Source organism: Oncorhynchus gorbuscha, linkage group LG07 (genome assembly GCF_021184085.1).
Source record: "Oncorhynchus gorbuscha isolate QuinsamMale2020 ecotype Even-year linkage group LG07, OgorEven_v1.0, whole genome shotgun sequence".
Classification (NCBI taxonomy): domain Eukaryota; kingdom Metazoa; phylum Chordata; class Actinopteri; order Salmoniformes; family Salmonidae; genus Oncorhynchus; species Oncorhynchus gorbuscha.
In genome coordinates, this window is record NC_060179.1 from 42,266,578 (window position 1) to 42,287,128 (window position 20,551).

Sequence of the window (20,551 nt, forward strand, 5' to 3'; positions counted from 1 at the left end):
AACGACATCGAACATATACAATCCACATGGATCACAATGACACATACAGTTACAATGTGCTGGCACATCAAGTCATAGGGCTGACTCGCACCAGGGGACGTGCCACCAGCCAGCATGCCAGCCTGCCCACCACTTCAACAGGCCCTGCCTGGGGACACAATGCCACCCTGGGCACACGAGCACAGTGTCTTGGTGTCACCCGTGCCCAGTGGTGCGTGGGATTGATGACATGAGGGCTCAAACATGGCTGGGTGCAGAAGAATGAGCTAATCGCCGCCTGTTGACCTGTCAGCGAGTTAGCGGTGGCGTGCTTGTTTGTGGAAGTGGCTAATTGTAGTTTCTGTGTGTACTCTGTGTAGTTTTAATGAAGCTCTTCATTTGTTCTCCATTTTAATATCTAAAGCCATCCTTCTCGTTCTAAAACAACCCGTGTTTATGTGTTGTGGCTATTCCTCAGCTGCTCTGTCAATGTTTTGTAGATCGCTCTGTTTTATCTTTTAGATATGGGCAGTATCTAACATCACCAATGCAGCTGAGTCCGAATCAAAACGGAATCCGAGAACATGTATGCAGGCTGAACCACTATGTGATCCCTTCGCTGACGTTAAAGATTGTGGACAGAGATTAGCAAGCCAAAACAATTCCACGTTCATTGAATGCCAAGGTTTCCAGGGACTGAAGGACATGGATAACCAAGGCTGTAGTAAAGTTAGTGTTTATTGTTGTAAGATCGTTGTAACCACGAACCGGGTCGTTATAGCACTGTAAAATAGGATCGGCCCTCAGTGGCTGACCAGGGCTAAAATGGGTTCAATCAAATAAGTGCATCAATCCAGAGCGTCACTCTTAGGACAAGCAGTAATTCTGAAGGTGTATAGTAGATATGCTGTATTATATTGTTAGTGTAGGCCTCTAGAACCCAGGGCCGCCAGGTGGAACCCTGGGACCAAAGCAGAGGTAGGCCTGACTGGGGTATAGCTGAAAAGAAAGGCCCTATTATTCTGTGTAGGCGGGGGGAGAAACCCTGGTCCACTCAGAGAAGGAAGAAAGTGAGTCAGGCTGCCTGGGGGCATAGAGAGAGAAGGCCCAGATCAGTCCCAGTCAAGACACTCTCTTTCCCTGGAGTCTGCATAGCTCACTGCTCAAGGATCAGTGTGGCTCGTTGGGTGTAGGTTTTAGAGTTGGGGCCCTGTCATACCATTTTGAGCACCCTATCTTGTCCCATCTCAAAACCACCACTGAAGCCCTCTTTGCCAAGAGGTCTGTGGACGACCTCTTGGGCCTTCGCATATTTCAGCACGGGGGCACCGCAGCATCCAGGACAAGGAAGCGTGCAGGTCAGATCATCGCTGACCCCCGGACACTCCGTCTTTCAAAGACTCCACTCTGGCAGACTGTTTAGGTCAATCATGATCAAAGCTTCCCTCCACCTGAACAGTGGTCCTCGTCAACCGACCATCGGGCTTATAGGGATGAAGTGACTTTGCGTTGGGCCGAACACTGCACCTTGCCATCAATGGCCTCTAATACAAATAACTGCACTATACTGCATTTGCACTATGTGCACTTCTGCACAACACTGTAAATGCACTAGAAACAGTCACCATGGCAGCACCCCTCTCTCTGCTTACATACAGTATATCCCCCTCTCTAAATGGTATATTCCCACTGCAATCAGTCTAAACGCCAGAGTTTTGTGTTTACTGTACCGATATTGCATATTCTGTCTATGTGGAATACAGACATGTGTCTATGTATTCTGTTTCTGTATTGTCTATTGCTGGCAGCACCTTCACTCTAAAGCAAATTCTGGTTGTGTGTAAATGTACATGGTGAAAAAGGTGTATTGTCATGTAACTTCTTGGCGATATGTTAACCCAACGCGGGCACAAGTATGTTAACCCTCTCTAAATGGTATATTCCCACTGCAATCAGTCTAAACGCCAGAGTTTTGTGTTTACTGTACCGATATTGCATATTCTGTCTATGTGGAATACAGACATGTGTCTATGTATTCTGTTTCTGTATTGTCTATTGCTGGCAGCACCTTCACTCTAAAGCAAATTCTGGTTGTGTGTAAATGTACATGGTGAAAAAAGTGTATTGTCATGTAACTTCTTGGCGATATGTTAACCCCACGCGGGCACAAGTATGTTAACCCCACGCGGGCAAAAGTATGTTAACCCCACGCGGGCAAAAGTATGTTAACCCCACGCGGGCACAAGTATGTTAACCCCACGCGGGCACAAGTATGTTAACCCCACGCGGGCACAAGTATGTTAGCCCCAAGTATGCGCACACACACACACACACTCATCCCTCTAGGCTGCAGACCACTATAGAAAAGCTATCATCGTCTGACGTAAAGCGTTGTAGTATTAAAGGTGGGGGGGGGGATTGACATATAGAGAGAGGGATGTAAACATGACCTGGTGTTAGCCTGAGTCTCTGCTGCTTTTTGGTGCTAAAATGTTACTTTTGACTGTGCTACTGAACTGCATTTGTGGTGCGGTTTATTACGGTATGTTTTTAAAGAAGTGCCTTTTTCTAAAAAGTATACCTGTCCTGTAACAGTGAAATGACTCAGCGGTATGGCATCATGTTGTTAGGTGACGGTGAGTTCCCTGTGCTCTTTCTCTCCTGTACTGCAGGTTTGAGAAGGGCCGTATCTACACCTACATCGGCGAGGTGGTGGTGTCTGTTAACCCTTACCGCGCCATGAACATCTACGGTCGAGACACCATCGAGCAGTACAAGGGCCGGGAGTTGTACGAGCGACCACCACATCTCTTCGCCATCGCAGACGCAGCCTACAAAGCCATGAAAAGGAGGAACAAGGACACCTGTATTGTCATCTCAGGTAACGGGGGGGGGGGCCCTCTAAACGGCCAACCAAATCACAAAGTTATCTGTCTAGTGAACTAATTCCAGCATAAATCATAGCTAACATATTCTAAGCTTTATAATAGGGCATTCATAAGGGCTCATACATGCTTATAAGAAGTAATACATGTACATATAACACTGGTTCAGGTCAAGTCACGTCTTCCTGGATGCCAACTTAGATTTGGTTTGAAAATGTAGCTTTTAAAGTTCAAATTTAATGTTCTCTCAAAATATTTTTGTAATGTCTGACTTTTGCTCTAATGTTTTCTGGCTGGAGTAATGTGAGATTGTCATTTAGGTGGAGAGTATTTTGGGGGAAATCGATATGACCCTATTTAGTTGAAAATAGCAGGGTCAACACTGCCTTCTTTCTAAGAAAACAAGCTAAGTAACCAAAAGCTGTGACAGCATGGTGAAAGTATTTGGTTGATAAAGCGCCACTTAGTGGTGAAGAGAGGAATATTCTGTCTCGAATGGCTCAAAACCCTAAACTCTCCTCAAAAAAGCCCATGAGAATGGAGATCACATTTTAGAGGTTCCAATTGAATTCAAATCTGAAATGTCACATACATTGCAGTAAAAAGAGAAAAAAATTGCAGTACATTACATTGCAGTACAAAGCTATAGCAAATTATGGCGCTTTATAACAAAAACAGTTGTTTTTCCATTGCAGGGGAGAGTGGAGCCGGAAAGACGGAAGCCAGCAAATACATCATGCAATACATCGCTGCTATAACAAACCCCGGCCAAAGAGCTGAGGTCGAAAGGTGAGAAATGTATTGCCATTAAGTTGCCATTTTAACCTTCTCACAATGTCCCTTTTTTAAATCTGCATTATGTAATTTTTTTGCGTGACCTGACCAAATTCACGTAGGAATGTGGACCCACCACCTCAATTCAGTCTTATGTAGCAAAATTTGAAATGGTGTTTTTTTACATTGGATAAAAGTAGAGCGATGATATATCATAAACTGTAGCTGAGGAATAATGGAAAAGGGATTCACTGCCCTTCACTGTTTCGGTACACCAACTGGAGAGCTCTTCTTTGTCTACACCCATTCAGCATCATTCACACCCTCTTAAGCCTTAGCCCCACCCATCTCTTTAAGGGTTCACATGTGAGGCCATGTGCTAAACAGAGGGAGCTAAACGCGTAACCATAATCCTAACACATACTACAAGCAATACAAACTGATTGTTATAGCTAGCCACCATGCATGAATCTGCAGGTAGTTAAAGCTAACCAACTACACTACCGGTCAAACATTTTAGAACACCTACTCATTCAAGGGTTTTTCTATATTTTTACTATTTTCTACATTGTAGAATAATAGTGAAGACATCAAAACTATGAAATAACACATGGAATCGTGTAATCACCAAAAAATATAAATATAAATATATTTGAGGTTCTTCAAAAAGCCACCCTTTGCCTTGATGACAGCAAGGATTATCCACACACTTAGCAGCTCATGTTATAGACAGAAGCATGCTACATGGCAGACCAATCCGAACTCATCTCTCAGCATGTACAGACCTTCCATTATCTTTTTTTAAATTGTATTATTATTTTATTTTATTTATTTTACCCCTTTTTCTCCTCAATTTCGTGGTATCCAATTGTTTTAGTAGCTACTATCACCCATCCATTATCTCCGCCATTCATGGCTAGCGGGAAGGTTCCAGCTTTTTCCGTGGCTAAACCAACGAGGCTCATAATAAAAAATGAAAATGGTAGTTACAGATGGCATACAAGTTTGTTATTAAGGCACATGAAAGTTCACATGTTTACGTTCAAATGCATCTCCTGTGAAGTAGTGGCGTGTGACGTACACCTAGCTTCTTGAAACAGGTCTCAAATGTGTTTATAGATCTGTCATTCTCATTGAAAGCAAGTATGAGAAGCGGTAGATCTGAAAATAATTTAAATTGGTTTTGAAGTTTCATTGGTATTCACTGCAATGTTGTAGTTCCCAAGGTGTGTCAATTCTGATTAGCCAATAGGCTTTCATGATTTTACAGGAGTTTCATATTATTAATTCAGCGCAAGACTACCCGCCTCGCCTCTCCTGCCAAATTCAAAACCACGGCAGCGCTGAAGGTGAGAGATTTGTTTTCACATGGCTAGCGGCTAGCAAGCCTTCTTTTGTTATTTAAAAGGGTGCAAAAATGTCATCAGCTAAGAAAAATAAGGCAATTGTATGCTCGTTTATTGCGTCTTGGACAAGGGAATATGGATTTGTCTTACTGAAGTACTGGTCTTTTACGCTCCCTGTTGTAAAACTGTTGTTTGTCGGACATCAAGTGCCTGGCGTCATTTTGAAACCGAGACATGAGGAATAACTCCCAAGGATGAGGCGGACAAGCCTGAAGGAATCAAGAGGGCCGTGTCCAGGTATGAAAAGCAAATCGGTGGGTTTACAAATCTACATGATTTACATCAAATCTACATTAAAAATCAAGCTGCAGAGGGGAGCTATAAAGTTGCACAGTGCATTCCTAAACATGGAAAACCATTTTCTAAATGGGGAATATATCAAGGAGGCTTTCCTCGGAAGTTTGCAGGTTTTATTTGATGGATTGCCTCACAAAGACACAATCATCTCAAAGAAAGAAGGCATGTCTGTGTCTGCATATAATGGAGCGGCACACTGTAAGAGTTAAAAGATGCACCTGTGTTTAGTGTGGATGTGAATGAGATTCCACGTCTGGCAGTTGTTGCAAGATACTGTGACTCACAGCAGGTACGTGAGGAGCTCAAACCCATTCCCGGTACTACTAAAGGGGAAGATGTTTTATTAAAAACATATTCGCTCATACAACTGACCGTGCCCCCGCTATGGTGGGGAAACCAAAAGGATTCGCAAAGCTGACTGAAGATAAGATTGGCCACCCCGTGGTTAAATATCACTACCATTCACCAAGTTAATCTGTGTTCCAAGATCAAGCCTGTGGTGGTAAGGGGCAGTGCCTCTGTTTAGCAAGCTATGGAATTCATCCGTTTGTGGGCAATTAGTTGTAATATAACCATCATGGGACCACGCAGCTGTCATACCGCTAAGGAAGGAAACGCGTTCTGTCTCCTAGAGAACGTACTTTGGTGCGAAAAGTGCAAATCAATCCCAGAACAACAGAAAAGGACCTTGTGAAGATGCTGGTGGAAACGGGTACATAAGTATCTATATAGGACTCATTTTACTGTGGATATCGACATAACCTGAAAGGCCGCTCTGCAAGGAAGAAGTCACTGCTCCAAAACCGCCATTAAAAAAAGCCAGACTACGTTTTTTTAGCTGCACATGAGGACAATGATCGTACTTTTTGGAGAAATGTCCTCCGGTCTGATGAAACAAAACTTGAACTGTTTGGCCATATTGACCATTGTTGTGTTTGGAGGAAAAAGGGGGATGCTTGCAAGCTGAAGAACACCATCCCAACCATGAAGCACGGGGGTGGCAGCATCAGAACTGAAAAGGCGTGGGCGAGCAAGGAGGCCTACAAACCTGACTCAGTTACACCAGCTCTGACAGGAGGAATGGGCCAAAATTCACCCAAATTATTGTGGGAAGCTTATGGAAGGCTACCTAAAACGTTTGACCCAAGTTAATCAGTTTAAAGTCAATGCTACCAAATACTTTAGTGTATGTAAACTTTTGACCCACTGGAAATGTGATGAAAAAAATAAAAGCTGAAATAAATCATTCTCTCTACTATTATTCTGACATTTCACATTCTTAAAATGAAGTTGTGATCCTAACTGACCTTAGCCAGGAAATTTTCACTTGGATTACATGTCAGGAATTGCGAAAAACTGAGTTTAAATGTATTTGGCTAAGGTGTTTGTAAACTTCCGACTTCAGCTGTATATGGGTAAGGGGACAAGGCAATAAGATACACCTAGTAGCAGCAGCCTGTATGTGTGTAGAGTCAGTTACAATGTACAGTGGGGCAAAAAAGTATTTAGTCAGCCACCAATTGTGCAAGTTCTCCCACTTAAAAAGATGAGAGGCCTGTAATTTTCATCATAGGTACACTTCAACTATGACAGACAAAATGAGGGGAAAAAAATGTGAATATTATGTGTGAGTGAGAAAATGGAATGAGTGCTTGTGTGTGTGTTGGAGTGACAGTATGTGTGAGTGTGTAGGGCCCTGTGAGGGTCCATAGAGACAGAGCAAAAATTGAAATAAAAGGTCAATAAAAACGTAAGGTTAAGTCAGACTGTGTAGCTATTTTGTTAGCTATTTATCAGTTGTATTACTTGGGGATAGAAGCTTTTCAAGAGCCTGTTGGTGTCCAGTCTTGATGCACCGGTAACTCTTGCCATGCGGCAGCAGAGAAAATATATGGCTTGGGTGGTTGGAGTCTTTAACGATGTTCCGGACTTTCTTTTCATACCGCCTGATATAGAGGTCCTGGATGGCATAGAGCTCAGCAGCAGTGATGCACTGGGCTGTCTGCGCCACCCTCTGTAGCGCCACGCGATCGAGGTCTGTACTATTGCCATACCAAGCAGTGAAGTACTGGGCTGTCCGCGCTACGCGATCAAGGACGGTACTATTGCCATACCAAGCAGTGATGCAGCCAGTCAAAATGTGTCACATGCACAGGATACAGAAGGTGTAAACCGTACAGTGAAATGTTTACTTGTACAGTGGTGTCTTTTGTTTGCTAAACAATGAACCATAATTCCAACTCATAACATTACTACCCTGCATGTATATACAGTGTATTCGGAAAGTATTCAGACCCCTCAAATTTTTCCACATTTTGTTACGTTACTTTTTTAATCCTCAATCTACACACGATACCCCATAATGACAATTATCTTGAAAATAAAAAAACCTTTTAAAATATCACATTTTCCGTAAGTATTCAGACCCTTTACTCGGTACTTTGTTGAAGCACCTTTGGCAGCGATTACTGACTCAAGTCTTCTTGGGTATGACGCTACAAGCTTGGCACACCTGTATTTGGGGCGTTTCTCCCATTCTTCTCTGAACATCCTCTCAAGTTCTGTCAGATTTGATGGGGAGTGTTGCTGCACAGCTTTGTTCAGTTCTCTCCAGAGATGTTCAAGTCTGGTCTCTGGCTGGGCCACTCAAGGATATTCAGACACTTGTCCCGAAGCCACTCCTGTGTTGTCTTGGTTGTGTTCTTAGGGTCGTTGTCCTGTTGGAAGACGACCGTCATCCCAGTCAGGTCCTGAATGCTCTGGAGCAGGTTTTCATCAAGGATCTCTCTGTACTTTGCTTCGTTCATCTTTCCCTCGATCCTGACTAGTCTCCCAGTCCCTGCCACTGAAAAACATCCCCACAGCATGATGCTGACACCACCTTGCTTCCCCGTAGGCATGATGCCAGGTTTCCTCCAGACGTGATGCTTGGCATGCAGGCCAAAGAGTTCAGTCTTGGTTTCATCAGGCCAGAGAATCTTGTTTCTCATGTTCTGACACTCCTTTAGGTGCCTTTTGGCAGATTCCAAGCAGGCTTCATGTGCATTTTACTGAGGAGTGGCTTCCATCTGGCCGCTCCACCATAAAGGCCTGATTTGGTGGAGTGCTGCAGAGATAGTTGTCCCTCTTTTAAAAGTTCTCCATGTCCACAGGCGAACTCTGGAGCGACCATCGGGTTTTTGGTCACCTTCCTGACCAAGGGCTGTTTTTTTTTTTTTTTTACCAGGCAAGCCAGTTAAGAACAAATTCTCATTTACAATGACTGCCTAGGAACAGTGGGTTAACTGCCTTGTTCTGGAGGCCTTGTCAGCTCAGGGATTCGATCTAGCAACCTTTTCGGTTACTAGCCCAATGCTCTAACCACTAGGGTACCTGTCACCCCTGTTTATAGCATTTTGGTGCTGAATATATTGCGTCTGACCCACTACATATTCCCTGTAGCCATTTAACTGAGAAACTGTATTTTTGTGTTTTTTAAAGTCAATACTAACCCACAACTCTCACAGTTCTGCCCTCTAAGGTCTGCCCTATCAGTCAGGAAACGCTACAGTCTGTATGGAGCTCAGATTTATGCGAGAGCCACAGCAGGCTTTGTCGTGTGTGTGTGTGTGTGTGTGTGTGTGTGTGTGTGTGTGTGTGTGTGTGTGTGTGTGTGTGTGTGTGTGTGTGTGTGTGTGTGTGTGGGCCATGACAGCCATGCAGCACAGTGTATGGGTGAGGAGCCTGTGTTCTGACCTAGCACGACACAGCATCAATCATCAGTGCCAAAGCAGTCTTTGTGTTAAGTAGAGTTGTGGTATACTTCTGCGAAAGAACTTGCAGATAAAAGACATTTCAAACAACTATAAACATGTCCAGACCCGGATGGGCCCCATAAATGACAGACTCTCGGATTTGAGTGAGTAATGACCCTACTACTGAATCAATGTGAAATGAAAGACTTTAATCTTAAAGTTGAGAGCCACATAAGGTGAAACAGCGCCACCGGTCACCCCAGGCTCATTTTGTTATTGTTTTTTGTTTTGTTTATGAAATGGAGCAGAGGAGCACCCAGCATTGTGGTAAACCTACTCTGCTTTTCTACTGCGTGTGCAAGGTTGTCAGAGGGGGGGGGGACTGTGTTCGTTGTTTGAAGTAACATCTTTGATGTTGTAATATCGCAAACGGACGTGGCAGTTTTCACCGCTACGGATTCCGGCTGCGACTCTAGCTCACACTACTGTATTTAGTCCGATCATTCGCTTTTGGCCACCTTATTGTTTGTTGATCTCTATGGGCCGAGAATCAGCTGCGTAATAGGTAATAGGAGCCAGGGGAGCTGTTAGTAGTACTTTAAACGATGTGTTGCCTCTCTCTCCAGGGTGAAAAACATGCTGCTGAAATCCAACTGCGTCCTGGAGGCCTTTGGCAATGCCAAGACCAACCGCAACGACAACTCCAGTCGCTTCGGCAAGTACATGGACATCAACTTCGACTTCAAGGGAGATCCCATCGGGGGACACATCAACAACTACCTGCTGGAGAAGGTAGGGGGCACTGGGGGAGCAGTGAGATCACCTGTTATGAATAAATGGTCAATTATGTTTCACTCGGTCTGACTCAAACCATCTGTTTCTCTTGTAGTCCAGAGTCATCTTCCAGCAAGAAGGGGAGAGAAGCTTTCACTCATTCTACCAGGTGTGTGTGTGTGTGTGTGTGTGGGAGTATAGATGTGCGTGTGTATTACATGCCAGACTGATGCCACCATGAGCTGGTATACAGACCAGATGGGCCGTGGGTCTGTGACTGTGTTGATCATACAGGCTTGGTGATATCAAAGGTGTTACAACTCTATCCTGCTATTTAGAAATATCCATCCTTTCACCCGATTTAACTCCTCAAATAAACATGAATCTTTCTCACTCCATAAACTCCCCCATTCTCAAGCTACTTCACCCTCCATTGGTCAGGACACATTATTGATCTAGACCTTTGCTCCATATTGTGGAGTTACATACTGTATGACTCACCGCACCATTTGAAATGAAATGGTTTAGAATGTAAATTCTGAACAGTCTCCGACATGTGTCACTACTGACTCTGTGTCTTCTCTTTCTCTCTCGCTCTTTCTTTGTTCTCTTCAGATGGTTAAAGGGGGTTCTGAGTCCCTCTTGCGTTCCCTCCACGTCTCGAAGGACCCCACGGCCTACAGCTACATCAAAGTAGGAGGCCAGGTCAAGGTAGGTTACCACAGAAGTATATCCGCTTTGACCCTTTGTTTAAATAATCACAAAATGTAACTTTTTATTTCTCACGTTTTAGACCGAGAATGTCACTAATGCTGAGTTTATTTGGTAACACTGTTTATTTTTACAGGAATAAATCAAACGCAAGCCGATGCTCAGCAGATGTGCACGGTTGTTTTGAATTTCTGATCACGTGAGCAGCTGTGTTTACAACTGATGCTTTTGTGTTGCGTAACAAAATGTGCAACTATTGCATGAATTCAAAGTGATATATTCCTTACGAATATCCAAAGGGGCCAGTGATGTCATGGTTTTGAGTGTCCGTCCCTCTAAAACAAGCCTTTTGAAGTTTTTGGGAGCCGTATAATTCCAGCTGTTAACACACGCCAGCAAGCATCTCCGTTCTGCTGTCTCTGCACTTGCAGTTTAATAAGTAGGAACAAAACAAAGTTGTATAACAAACAATGTGACGTCATGGAACAGAGCAAGGCCAAAACAGCTGAAGTGGTTTGTACATGGTGTGCAATGCTCCCATTTTTATAGAAACAGTCCTCGGTTGATGCTCACACCATCCTGTCTTAAAGATATTTGTGGTCATCTTGTCACTCCTACTTTATGACTTTGGCTTCTGGGAGTAGGAACATGTCATGAATAAACTCATACTTGCCAAAGTGAGGAAGTGGTGTACAGTATTTGGCCGGTGTTACAGACTAGTGAAAAGTATGTGTCAAGTAAATCATTTTTGGACTAAATTTTACTTCAAAATTGACACAGTTGAACGTGTTTTGTGTGAAGGGAACAGAAACGTTCCTATTGTTTCCAGTTTGATTGTCCCACTCATCCATTCCGTCCCTTCTTTCTCCCCGCCACAGTCGTCCATTAACGACGGTGCTGATTTCAAAGCTGTGGCGGATGCCATGAAGGTGATCGGCTTCACACCAGATGAAATCCAGACTGTTTACAAGGTCCTGGCCACTATCCTGCACCTGGTAATACCCCATATTAACTCCTAACTCTTGGCCTTCCAGCAGGGTTTAGCATAGGTTCAAATTAAACGGGGTTAAAGGTATACTCAGTAATATGACAACATCATATACTGAGGGGTGCCTCCCTGTTGTGTGCCCAGTGTCCCTTTTTAAAATGGAACAGGTTTGAATTGAAACAGTCCTGCCCTTATTTGTCCTATTCCCCTACCCTTTGCTCCAATGCGATCACTCCACCTAGTCTCTTTAGTTTACAGGTAAGTTCCTTGTATTCCTGTATTTATCTCCATGTGACCTCTCCCAGGGGAACCTGATGTTTGGTGTGGACGGCGACACAACGCTGATTGAGAATTCCAAGGTGGTGGCGGTGATCGGGGTCCTGCTGGCCACTAAGGAGGAGAATGTGGGAAAGGCCTTGCTCTACCGCACTGTTGCCACCGGCCGTGACGTCATCGACAAGCAGCACACGACCCAGGAGGCCAGTTACGGCCGGGATGCCTTGGCCAAGGTAGCTAATGCTAGTACGCTACGTTAACTGATTAACAGTTAACTGTCAAAATGCTGACTCTTAGCTAAGCTAGCTAATGCTGGCACGCTATGTTGGACGCTTCACAGCAGCGAACGCTAACTCTCAATGGTAGTGCTAATCCTCAAAAAGGGATTGTGAAATGGGCCCCAATGTTAGATGTGGTAGGCCTAACCAGTTTTTAAAGTAGCCAGGGTATTATTTTGAAGGCTTTTGGGTAAAATAGCAGCCAGGGTAGGTAGCTGACCTATAGCACCCTGCTGTCTCTCATGTGATCTTTATCTACTGTTGTCTCTCTTGGTGTTGGGGCGTGTGACCCACAGGCTATGTACGAAAGAATGTTCTGTTGGATCGTGGGAAGGATCAATGATGTCATTGAAGTGAAGAACTATGACGCCAAAGTCCACGGGAAGAACACGGTCATCGGAGTGCTGGACATCTACGGCTTTGAGATCTTTCAGAACAACAGGTTAGGAGACATGTCCGCTATAAATAATTCAATATTGAATGTATTTCAGTGTAGAATCTCTACATCAATATGAAATATACTGATTTTATACACAATCTCTCTGTCATGACACTTGTATGTAACACGAGTATTAAACCTAGGGTCACAGCCATTCACTCACCCTCTCCTTCCCTGGTCTGTCTGTCTGTCTGTCAGCTTTGAGCAGTTCTGTATCAACTATTGCAACGAGAAGCTGCAGCAGCTCTTCATTCAGCTTGTGCTGAGGCAGGAACAGGAAGAGTATCAGCGCGAGGGAATCCCCTGGAAACACGTAAGGCCACATCTTGGTTCCACTCCACTCATGTCTTGTATTGCCTCCAACAGCATGGTCAATTTGCGTCAAGTCATTTTCCTTCCATTGATTATGACTATTAGGAACGTCTTACTCCCTATGCTGGTTGTAATGATATACCGATCCCCTGTTTTCTCTCTGTACCTGGGCGTAGATTGACTACTTCAACAACCAGATCATTGTGGACCTGGTGGAGCTGCAACACAAGGGCATCTTCTCTGTGCTGGACGAGGCCTGTATGACCGTGGGCAAAGTCACCGACGAGGTCTTCTTACAGGGACTCAACAGCAAGCTGGCCAAGCACGCCCACTACACCAGCCGCAAGGTGCGTTGAAAAACAATTTGGACATCATTTTCAATTCATGAATTGAATTTTAATTCGTTGACTGAATTGAAAGTGGAAATATACCTGTACAATGTGGACACATGGATATGTTAGAGGCTTGTTCCCAGCGATTACCTAAGTAATTCTATTAGCCCAACAACCTAGCCCAGTGATTTTGAAACATAAGACAAGACTGAGGACTGTATACTTTTGTTAGTTTAAATGATCGGCTCCATCAAATGCTGTTTAAAGGTCCAACGCAGCTTTTTAATCTCGATATGAAATCATTTCTGTGTAACATTAAGTGCAATACTATGATTGTTTTCAATTAACATGGTCAAAAAGAAACATAAATAGCTTCTTAACAAAGAGTAATTTCTCAGGCAAGAATTTTGCTATGACTGTCTGGGAGTGGTCTGAGCGGAGAGAGGGAAAAACTGAAAATTGGCAGAGATGATTGAAACACTTTCTTATTGGTCTATTAACTAATTTACCACATGGTGATGTCACCACGTTGGCCAAAACTCAATCCCACCAAAAAAAGCAAAAATTCAGGCATTCTTTTGAACAACTATTACACTAAAAGGGCATTATCATCATATTCACAATTTCACAGTATTATTGCAACCTCATAGTGTGGAAATATATATAAAACACTAAAGTCAAATTGGCATTACAGCCATTGTACATCATCCAGACTAAGAAAACATATGGAATTGTTTTAAGAAGGTCATAACAAGAATAATTTAGATATGACATTTTTTATTTTAAGACCCATTAAAAAATGATTTGAATTTGTCCCTACTGCTATTAGCCCATTCAAACTCATTGAATAACAGATTCTCTACATGGAACAATAGATACTCCAGAAAAAAATCGAAAGGAAGTTTGTTCTGAAGTGTCTGTCCTATATCTGAGCAATATAAGAAAGATCAGGAAACCTTAAAAAATATATTTTTTTATTTTATTTAAACATGTATTTAACCTCTTATTTTTGGCACTTAACTATTCCCATATATACTGCACTTAAATAAATAAATACTGGTACCGGGGGACCTTCAGACGAGTCTTGTGGTGCATCCTAGAGCAAAACAACCAACATGTTTGTAAGAGTCTCACCAGCCCAAACGGTTCGGATGCTACAGACAGAAGTTGTCAGATCAGCTGTACCGCTGTCAGACGAGTCGCGTTCGGATGCTACAAACAATTTAGTGAGAGAACCAATTTTCAGGATGTCCCATGGTTTGACAAACATCGCTCTGTCACCTTTCACCACAGATACAGAAGTGCAACATCAGCGGCTGCTGTGGATTGAGATGCATCTCCCCAAATGTTTTATATATTTATAGCTTAAACTGATGGATTTTGATGGGGATAGTTTTTATTATGCTAATTAGATTTCTGCCGGGCAGCGGAAATCCACTCTAGGATATTTAACAGGTTAGATGGCTGCATTTTACATGGTAGTATTTCACTCAGTGGACCACAAGAGGGCAACAGGCGTCAGAAACGAGTGCTGGGCTATCTGAGTCGACACTTTGCTCTCGGTGATGTCACTGGCAGCCAATGAGAGTCAATGGACCTGGCGTCTTGCTGCTCTGGCATGGGTGTTACAGAGAGTGGGAGAAGAGAAGAGACTGAGGATCATAGCAAGAGAAACAGATATTCAGATGGAGGGGAGGGAAAGGGTGCCCGGTAAAGATAGAGGCCGTGTCACTGACATCCAGGTTGTTTTTCCCTCCAACATCTTAGAATCAGTGTTACGTGTCATCATCCTGGCTGTTGCTGTCTTGTACCCTGTAAAGATGGTTCCTTAGGCAATGCTACTAGCCACGGTCTCATTCAGTCCAGTGGGTGATGTTCTACAGTGCCTTCGGGAAGTATTCACACCCCTTGACTTTTTACACATTTCGTTAAGTTACAGCCTTATTCTAAAATGGATTAAATTGCTTTTTTCCCCCACTAACCAATCTACACACAATTCCCCAAAATGACAAAAAAAAAATAGTTTTTTTTGAAAATTGTGCAAATTTATTACAATAAAAATAAACTAAATATCAGATGTACTTAAGTATTCAGATCCTTTACTTAGTACTTTGGCAGCGATTACAGCATCAAGTCTTCTTGGGTATGACACGACAAGCTTGGCACACCTGTATTTTGGGCTCTGGCTGGGCTATTCAAGGACATTGAGAGTTGTCCCATAGCCACTCCTGCGTTGTCTTGGCTGTGTGCTTAGGGTTGTTGTCCTGTTGGAAGGTGAACCTTCATCCTGAGCGCTCTGGAGCAGGTTTTCATCAAGGATATCGTTGTACTTTGCATGTGGAAAATGTGGGAGAAGTCCAGGGGACTGAATACTTTCCGAAAGCACTGTTGACTGCATTCCCCCTCAGGTGAATACATCGATTAAATCTATATGTCATTCATCTAGTCATCGACCAAGTCATAGATTAGCTCAAGGCTGAGGCCTAGAGGACTGGCAGGCAGGTGGCTATCATACTCTGTGTGTGTGCACTGCCCTGTGCAGAGATAAAACACCTAGCGCGACACAGAGTCCCCATAGGCTCCGGCGGAGAAGATTGATAGGCAGACAATGAGAGAATAAAAAAATATATAATCAACGTAACCTTTATTTAACTAGAGAAGTTGAAGGTAAAGTAGATTAGAATGCTGGTGCCACGTGAGTATGATGATGTGGACGTCTGTTCCTGTAATGTACTTATGCTATCATCTACAATATGGTTGGACACCGTAACTAAATTCTGTAACAATACAGGAACTTCTACTTAAAGATGCTTGACTCCTGATACTGTTATCAGTAAAAAAAAATAATAATAAACTCAAATGTTACTTTTAAAAGTTTGATTTAATGCGGGAGCATGACGTTATTGCAGCATAGCAGAGAATGCTCCGAGGCTCATCCCTGGTGCATTGGAGGGACCCATCTTTTTTTTGATTCACAGATTCCCCTCACCTCACTCCCCGTACTCTAGAAGCAGCTCTGATTGGAAGGTTTTGAAATGTTTATGGCTGCCAGTTTCAAAGTGACTCAGACTCTTCGGGCCTGAAAGACCTCAGGCAGTTTATTTTTTAAACATTGCAGTTCTTGTCGGGAATCTTCCAAAGTGAGTGTGGAAATTGGAAGTGTGAAAGGGAATGAGGGGGAGGTAAAGATGGGATGAGGAAGAGATTGAGCGGGACCGAGCGAGGGAGTGAAAAAAGGCCAAATGAGGGATGTGTGCGAGAGAGAGCGGGGGAGTGAGAAAAAGGGAGGAGAGTGAGAGAAGCGGCGCTGTCGTATTCGATTAGCCTGTAATAGGAGCCGCACTGTCTGTCAGCACTAATGTCCTCACCCTCCTTTCTATAAAGGACAAGTCCTGGAGCTGCTAGACACCAAGGTTTCTCTGTGTTCTCCTGGCTGACTGTCGCCCTGTAATAACTCTCACAACACACACACACTGTTGGCAAAGACCTCACACTCCAGATCAGAGAGCGAGAGGGTGGAAACGAAGCAGCGTCTTGATCAGTGGCGGCATCTTCAGGCGCCTCTTTGCTTCAAAAACTCCTCCAGATCTAGTCGCTATGTTATTGCTCTGAGTGTCTGGTGAAAACATCCCTTTAAGAAAAATCCCTGTTATTGGGTTTCCAGTCCTGTTAGGGCTGTTAGATATTAATCAAGGGGGTGTTTGAAGCGGTGGAGCTGTGTTTGATAAAACTACTGGATGTAATTGATACTGTATATAATGGGACTGTGATGGGCCAGGAAGTTGTGGGTCTTGCCTTCATAGTGTGAGACGGTAGTGGTTGCTGACAACCGTATATAATGGGACTGTGATGGGCCAGGAAGTTGTGGGTCTTGCCTTCATAGTGTGAGACGGGTTACTGACAACTGTATATAATGGGACTGTGATGGGCCAGGAAGTTGTGGGTCTTGCCTTCATAGTGTGAGACGGTAGTGGTTGCTGACAACCGTATATAATGGGACTGTGATGGGCCAGGAAGTTGTGGGTCTTGCCTTCATAGTGTGAGACGGGTTACTGACAACTGTATATAATGGGACTGTGATGGGCCAGGAAGTTGTGGGTCTTGCCTTCATAGTGTGAGACGGTAGTGGTTACTGACAACTGTATATAATGGGACTGTGATGGGCCAGGAAGTTGTGGGTCTTGCCTTCATAGTGTGAGACGGGTTACTGACAACTGTATATAATGGGACTGTGATGGGCCAGGAAGTTGTGGGTCTTGCCTTCATAGTGTGAGACGGTAGTGGTTGCTGACAACCGTATATAATGGGACTGTGATGGGCCAGGAAGTTGTGGGTCTTGCCTTCATAGTGTGAGACGGGTTACTGACAACTGTATATAATGGGACTGTGATGGGCCAGGAAGTTGTGGGTCTTGCCTTCATAGTGTGAGACGGTAGTGGTTACTGACAACTGTATATAATGGGACTGTGATGGGCCAGGAAGTTGTGGGTCTTGCCTTCATAGTGTGAGACGGGTTACTGACAACTGTATATAATGGGACTGTGATGGGCCAGGAAGTTGTGGGTCTTGCCTTCATAGTGTGAGACGGGTTACTGACAACTGTATATAATGGGACTGTGATGGGCCAGGAAGTTGTGGGTCTTGCCTTCATAGTGTGAGACGGGTTACTGACAACTGTATATAATGGGACTGTGATGGGCCAGGAAGTTGTGGGTCTTGCCTTCATAGTGTGAGACGGGTTACTGACAACTGTATATAATGGGACTGTGATGGGCCAGGAAGTTGTGGGTCTTGCCTTCATAGTGTGAGACGGGTTACTGACAACTGTATAATAGAACCTTTGAAGACCCGTTTAAACAGGACTGCAATTGTTCTTGCTCGATAAAAGTTCAGGGAAACTTCCCTGCTTCTTCAAGAACTATCTGTGTCGATACCATACTCGATACCATACTCGATACCATACTCGATACCATACTCGATCCTCCCAATTTCCTCTCTGACTCATGTGCCTTCTCTTCTGCACTTTATGAGGTTGTACCCCTTTAATACCATGTCGGAAGGCTGAGAATGAATAGTTTTAAGGGCAACTTTTCTACCACCTTTGCATGGGTCCTGGTCCTCTGCCACACGTAGGACTTGTTGTCGTCTGCTTTCCTTCTCCAGGCCGCTTTGATCCTCCCAGATGTTTTTAAAAATAATTTTTTACACTGTGAACTATTTGCTGACACAGGCCTTCCTGCTGGGAGCGGTCGTCATGGCAGCCTCTACCCACCCCTCCCTTGCTCTCTCTCCCTCTATCACTCCCTCTTCATTTCCACCTCTTTCTCGCTCTCTCTCTCCCTACTATCATACACACACACACACACACACACACACACACACACACACACACACACACACACACACACACACACACACACACACACACACACACACACACTCTCTCTCCTCTCCCACTGTCCCCCTTTTCTCTTTACCGTCTACCCTCTGATCCTACTATTTGCAGTCTCTGCACATGCCCTGTACAGTCGCAGCATAGGATGTGTGTGTGTGTGTGTGTGCCTGTATGCATGCGAATTCATGCAGCAGCAGCGGCAGGCTGCCCAAAAGTGATTACCCTTTCATGCACCATGTGGTGGAGATGCTAATAACGTGGTCCTGCTGTTCATTAGCTCTAATGTATTTACATTACAATACAACACAAGGACAGTGGGGGGGGGGGCAGGAAAGAGGTACGTCCAGAGTGGTTTCATGCATGTCTACGAGAAACCTTTCAAACAAGCGCTTCCGGTTCCAACACAGGCTTTTTACCTTCTCAATGCAGCATATTCTTGATGTCACTTTTTGAACTTCTCCTCGAAGTGGGTGCTTAGTCTCTGTTGACGTTTCTGTTTTTAGAGAATGAAGTAATGATTGGCTCCTGTGGTGAGTGAATGACCGGTTTGGAGCAAGTCAGTTGGCCGGCGTGGCACGTGTGCCCTGCAGGTGCCAGCTTAGTTAGCAGGCGAGACTGAGAGGCCCTGGTGGTGAACATGATGGCAGGTGGAAGTGACAGAGGGGTGGTGCTGGAGGGAGGGCAAGGTTTGGGCAGGAGGATGAGGGACAGCAGGTGTTAAGGTGATCAGGGTGGTCTCTGCTATAAAGCTGTTCACATTTACACGAGGCTATTGGACTCGTGTGACAAGAGAAAATCCGAGTTGGATTATTACAGGCCAACATGATTGTAGACGTTTTAAATCGAAGAATGTTCAGTGCTTTTGTGGACAGGTGTCTTCTTCAAAATAATGAATGTGGAACTAAAAGACCCAAGAGCGCCGTGGCCGAAAGACAAGGGAACTAATACCAAGGTTTCCAGTCCTGTATACAGACTGTAATCCACACAATAGGTCTGTTCTGAACCTGTTGTGGCGCCACCTGCTGCCTTAAATGCTCCATCTGTCCTTTCTCTACCTGTCAAGAACCCAACCAACCCCCCCCTTGTTCAAAACATTGTCTCCATCTTCTCCATTCTCATTTCTGTCTCTCTCCTGCTCCGTCTCCCCTTGTAACTCTCTCATTACCTCTTTGTCCCCGTCACCTCATCCCAAACGTAGCTCTGTCCTTCTCTTTAATTTCCCTTTCTCTTTATTTTCTCCCTCTCTCTAAAGCCCCCCCCACCCCACCCCTCTTTCTCATCTGAAATGTGCATTAGACTGGATGAAGAGTGAGGCAGGCACGGAGAGAGATGTGGCAATAGCATAGCTGGTAGTGTCTGTGGAGGGGGACGTATTGTGGCAGATGAGGACAAGGTGGCCTCCGTCTGTCTGGCTGTGTGTTTGTGTGTCTAGCTGCCAGGATCACTGTCTGTTTGACTGGCTGGCTGCACTGGCCTGTATAGAGCACAGGGCCCTTCATGGATCAATTCCCTATCACAGTACGACTGAAGTATTTCTGCGATGGCCATTCCCATTCATTTCCAAGGCTTTGAATGGGAATTTGAATGCGTTCACACAGATTTACACAGTATAGAGATTTGTATATTTTCCTCCACGGTTTTCGGCCTGTCAGGTGTTCTCGTTAGCAACATCCTCATTCCAGTCTTCAGGGACTTCCCTTCTCTCTTCTTCCTGTGTGTGTGTGTGTGTGTGTGTGTGTGTGTGTGTGTGTGTGTGTGTGTGTGTGTGTGTGTGTGTGTGTGTGTGTGTGTGTGTGTGTTCTCCACTCGATGACTCATCCACTTCGGCACTCTCTTTCTTTGATGTCCCTCTTTTATATAACACTCTGGCTGTCCCAATGGCTTAGAGGAGGCTCTATATCATTGTACCCCCCCCCCCCCCCCCCACTATACATCCTGCAACCTCGTCCTTCTAGCTCTAATTTCTGCCTG

General features: G+C 44.4%; 1 protein-coding gene across 1 annotated transcript in view; it reads left to right on the forward strand.

Annotated features, from left to right (window-relative positions):
• Positions 1–20,551, forward strand: part of LOC124039879 (unconventional myosin-Id) — a 183,225-nt gene that overhangs the window by 25,393 nt on the left and 137,281 nt on the right. Inside the window, exons 2-11 of the mRNA XM_046356386.1 lie at positions 2,652–2,860; positions 3,560–3,653; positions 9,702–9,867; positions 9,965–10,018; positions 10,465–10,560; positions 11,439–11,555; positions 11,854–12,057; positions 12,399–12,544; positions 12,740–12,854; positions 13,030–13,200. Coding sequence (XP_046212342.1) covers positions 2,652–2,860; positions 3,560–3,653; positions 9,702–9,867; positions 9,965–10,018; positions 10,465–10,560; positions 11,439–11,555; positions 11,854–12,057; positions 12,399–12,544; positions 12,740–12,854; positions 13,030–13,200 — 1,372 coding nt within the window. The remainder of the gene's footprint in view (positions 1–2,651; positions 2,861–3,559; positions 3,654–9,701; positions 9,868–9,964; positions 10,019–10,464; positions 10,561–11,438; positions 11,556–11,853; positions 12,058–12,398; positions 12,545–12,739; positions 12,855–13,029; positions 13,201–20,551) is intronic.